Source organism: Saccopteryx leptura, chromosome 5, assembly GCF_036850995.1.
Source record: "Saccopteryx leptura isolate mSacLep1 chromosome 5, mSacLep1_pri_phased_curated, whole genome shotgun sequence".
Classification (NCBI taxonomy): domain Eukaryota; kingdom Metazoa; phylum Chordata; class Mammalia; order Chiroptera; family Emballonuridae; genus Saccopteryx; species Saccopteryx leptura.
In genome coordinates, this window is record NC_089507.1 from 124,996,151 (window position 1) to 125,000,163 (window position 4,013).

At 55.4% G+C, this 4,013-nt stretch overlaps 1 protein-coding gene across 1 annotated transcript; it reads right to left on the reverse strand.

Moving 5' to 3' along the window:
* Positions 1–1,927: 1,927 nt before the first annotated feature.
* PTF1A (pancreas associated transcription factor 1a) lies at positions 1,928–3,800 on the reverse strand. The gene is made up of 2 exons (XM_066385123.1): positions 2,878–3,800; positions 1,928–2,478 (listed from the first exon to the last, which is right to left on the reverse strand). The coding sequence occupies exons 1-2, from the start codon at positions 3,653–3,655 to the stop codon at positions 2,276–2,278; spliced, it is 981 nt and encodes a 326-aa protein (XP_066241220.1). The 5' UTR covers positions 3,656–3,800; the 3' UTR covers positions 1,928–2,275.
* Between the last annotated feature and the right edge of the window lie 213 nt (positions 3,801–4,013).

Below are 4,013 nucleotides of genomic sequence, written 5' to 3' on the forward strand. Positions count from 1 at the left end.
CAACCCAATTGAAACGCAGGTCTACGCAGCCCGAGGAAACGCTACAATACTTACAGAACTTATAATTAAGTAGAAGTCTGCCTAACATTTGACTTTCTAATGAGTGTAATGAGATTACATGCCTGATAGAAGCATTTGTGCAAAAGCAACTTTCTTGTTTAATGGGGCTCTAATACAGGACAAAATTGAATTATTTTCTCTCGTTCCCAAATTCTGACTCCTGTGAAATCTGCATGTTTTAGGGCAGGGGTCCCCAAACTACGGCCCAGGGGCGGCATGCGGCCCCCTGAGGCCATTTATCCTGCCCCCGCTGCACTTCCGGAAGGGACACCTCTTTCATTGGTGGTCAGTGAGAAGGGCATAGTTCCCATTGAAATACTGGTCAGTTTGTTGATTTAAATTTACTTGTTCTTTATTTTAAATATTGTATTTGTTCCTGTTTTGTTTTTTTACTTTAAAATAAGATATGTGCAGTGTGCATAGGGATTTGTTCAAGTTTTTTTTATAGTCCGGCCCTCCAACGGTCTGAGGGACAGTGAACTGGCCCCCTGTGTAAGAAGTTTGGGGACTCCTGTTTTAGGGGGAGGGACAGGAAAGACTGCAATGGCTGAACAGGGTGAGAGGGTCCACAGTCAAGGGCTTCCTGTGAGCTTTAAGACTCAGAATCTTTGGGTGTCTGGCTGGGCCTTGCAGCGGGGTCGGGCTCGGGCATCGCTTTAATTGCTCTTGGACGACGTCCATAGTACCCACAGTGCTCGGAGAACCCTTCGGTAGGTCTGAAACTAGGTTAAAGAGGTTAAAGAGATTAGCATGCTGCCGACGTATTGTCCTTGGGCAGGGCCGTGGCTGTCCAGGAGGTACGTTCCTGATTGTACCCTGGAGGACCAGGCCGGTACAGTCGGCGAAGCAGCAACTCGCCTGGGCCCCGCCAACCGCGCGCGTCCCCGCTCCGCACTTCTCCGCGTCCTTGGTGTCCCAGCGAGCGCCGGCTCCTGCTCAGTGGCTGGAAGCCCGGGCTTGGGCCCAGATGGGAAGGCTCCCCTAGGGCCGAGGAGGCGCGGGTGAGGCAAAGAAGACCCGTCACAGGCTGGGTCTTCCAGGGCTTTCTGGGGAGCGACCCCGGCCGCGCCCTCGAACCTCTCCCCGTCGCTAGGGGGCGACCCTATGTCCTCCGCACGAGGCTCGCCTTCCTCCCGGCCAGGCTGCTTGCCAAGGAAGACGAAATTCTGCTCCAGGCAAAATTTTAGAGGCAAAGTTTTAGAAATAACTCAGTTGCAGAAGTGGCTGAGACAGAGAGCATGCTCCTTTCCTTCCCTAAAAGACCCTGGGTTTTGTTAGGAGGCCATCCCAGGAGCCTCAACACCCACAGTCGCCTGCCCCATCTCCTGTAAGTGGAATACATCTAATTTCCCTGTACCCGCTCCTGCAGAGCAGCTGCAGAAGGGGCAAGCCACAGGGAAGCTCAAAGGCAACCCTTTCTCTTCAGCCTGTGGAAGCAGAAAAGCCCCTTCCAATGGCCTGACTCCGAACCTAGTTCCCTGTTCCCTCTGCGCACAGAGAATTCAGTTCATACCCTATGATTAGGAAGGGTAAGGGTGACCTAGGGTAAGTCAAACATCACCTCAGTTTTTCCCTCTAAAGAATGGGAATAAATACAGCATGATCTACTTGCTTCATGTACTGTTTGAAGGGTAGGATAAAAATACAGGCAAAAGTCACTGTTTAGGGCAGGTGATGTGGAAGAAGAGCACTTACAGAGAGTTGGGGCCTAACCCGCCAGCCCACTCCTTTCAGCTAAGTATCATTAAAATGCGGGTTCTTACTAGATACCCACGTTTTGAATCTCTGGTTCTGTTATTTTTTACAAAGTAAGTGAATTCTTCTTTTTAGAGATACAGCTACCCCCACCATGTATTAAACAAATAACTTTTAGAAAAGGGTGTAAATAGCATTTATTAACTCGCTTAGAAATAAACCATATCTGGCAATAAATTAGCACGAAGTTTTCTGTCTAGAGTTCTTCCAACAATGTTCTGCCAAAGGTGCTGGGGAAATCATAAGCTATTGTATATTTTTAGAAAATCAGGATAAATTATATAAATTATATATTTTAAAAGAAAATCTATTTCATTAACCTGACAGTATAATAAATAGATAAATAACAGTTGATTGCCATTAGAAAAATGTGATTCTTAAATTACATTTACACTATAGATATTTACATGTACAATATGCACAGAGACATAATTAGATCCTCGGGCGAGTCTGGGACTTCTCAGGACACAAACTCAAAGGGTGGTTCATTTTCTATATTGCTGAAGGAAGATTTGCTGTTGAGTTTTCTGGGGTCTTCTGGGGTCCACACTCTGGCTGTTCGGATAATATTTTGTTCTTTGAGTTGTTTTTCATCAGTCCATGAGAGAGAATGTCCTGCAAGGGGAGGGAGGCCATAATCCGGGTCGCTGGGGGAGGGGGACCCTAAGAAGGTGAGAAGAGAAAACAGAATGTGAATGTCCAACTGTATTCCCAGTGGAGCCCTCCAGTCCCGTAGGTTCCACCCCGGGGCACCTCGACAGACGAGGCGTCTGAGGTTACAATACGGCGGAGCTCCACTCCGCAAGCTCCCAGTGGCCCTCCCCGGAATAACAGGAGTTGCAAGTCCATCAGGGTCGTGAGCCTTCTCAGCTGACGGAAAAAACTGTGGCGGAAAACAAAGTGGCGGGAAACGCTGAAAAACGCCAGCTCGCACTCAAGGTAGTGGGCGCCCACGGACTACCTGTCTGTCCGTCGGTTCGTTTGTCAGTGCGTTCACCCAGCCCCTCCAAGACCTTCCCGCACCCGTCCCTAGGTCCCCGAGTGGAGAACGATCGCACTTACGGGTGCCCCGATGGCAGATGATGACCTTCTGGGCCTGGCCGCGCGGGCTGTCCCCGCCCAGGCGCCCGCCGCCCCCGGGCCCCCGGCCGCTCGCGCCGCTGCCGCGCAGGGGCAGGTCAGCCTGCACCAGCTCGCTGAGGAAGTTAATGTAGCCGATGGCCAGGCGCAGCGTGTCCACCTTGGAGAGGCGCTTCTCGTAGGGCAGCGTGGGAATGTGAGAGCGCAGCCCCTCGAAGGCGTCGTTGATGGACTGCATGCGGCGCCTTTCGCGCACGTTGGCCGCCTGTCGCAGCTGCTGCAGCTCGGCCTCCGAGCGCACTCGCCGCCTTCGCCGCGCCGCCGCCGCCGCCGCCCCGCTCAGGCCGCGCAACCGGGCCCCCGGGGACAGCACGGCTGCCCCGGCGCAAGGGTAGGCCAGGCAGGAGGGCGGCGAGCCGGGCGAGTAGGGGAAACTGCCAGAGGGCGCCCCTGCCTCGCAGTAGTAGCCGCCGGCGCCATCCTCCAGCTCGCCAGGGGCCCCCGAGGGCGGCGGGGCGAGCGCGTGCGGGGTGGCGGAGGGCGCGGGCTGGAGCAGGAGGCACGCCCCGTCGCGGTAGCAGTACTCGTGGAGCTGGTGGCTGAGGAACTCCACCTCCGCCTGCTCTTCCGCCAGCAGCTCATCGCTGTCTTCCAGAGGGTCCCGAGAGGACTGGTCGGTGAAGAAGTCCTCCTCATCAAAGTAAGGAGACGGGAAGGCGTCCAGGCCCCCGGGGAAGTGCTCCAGCAGCACCGCGTCCATGCTCTGCGCCACCGAGGGCCGGAGAGAGGGACTGGGAGCCCGAAGTGGTTCTCTGGAAGTTGGATGTGCTGTTTTTGCTTGTCTGGCAGCTTCCTCCCTCCCAGTCTTCCGGGACCGAGAGCGGGAGGCAGTGGAGACGGCCCGCCGGCTCCCCGCCTCCGGCCTCCCTGGAGTGCCAGCGGCCGTTGCGCTGCGGCGGCGGCGCCCGCGCTGCGCTGGGGAGGGCTGTGGCGGACTTGCTGCAGCTGAGGGCCGGCACGCGAGGATTCTTATAACTACATCCACAGGCGCGTGCCAGGGACCCTCGGCGCCAGCCAATCGCCGAGCCGGCACAGAAGGGGCAGGGGGGCCCGGCTCG

Coding starts and splice junctions, on each gene's coding strand:
- PTF1A (XM_066385123.1), bottom strand. CDS start 3,655: ATGGACGCGGTGCTGCTGGAGCACTTCCCCGGGGGCCTGGACGCCTTC. Junction 2,479..2,877: donor CATCTGCCATCGGGGCACCC/GTAAGTGCGATC, acceptor TCACCTTCTTAG/GGTCCCCCTCCCCCAGCGAC.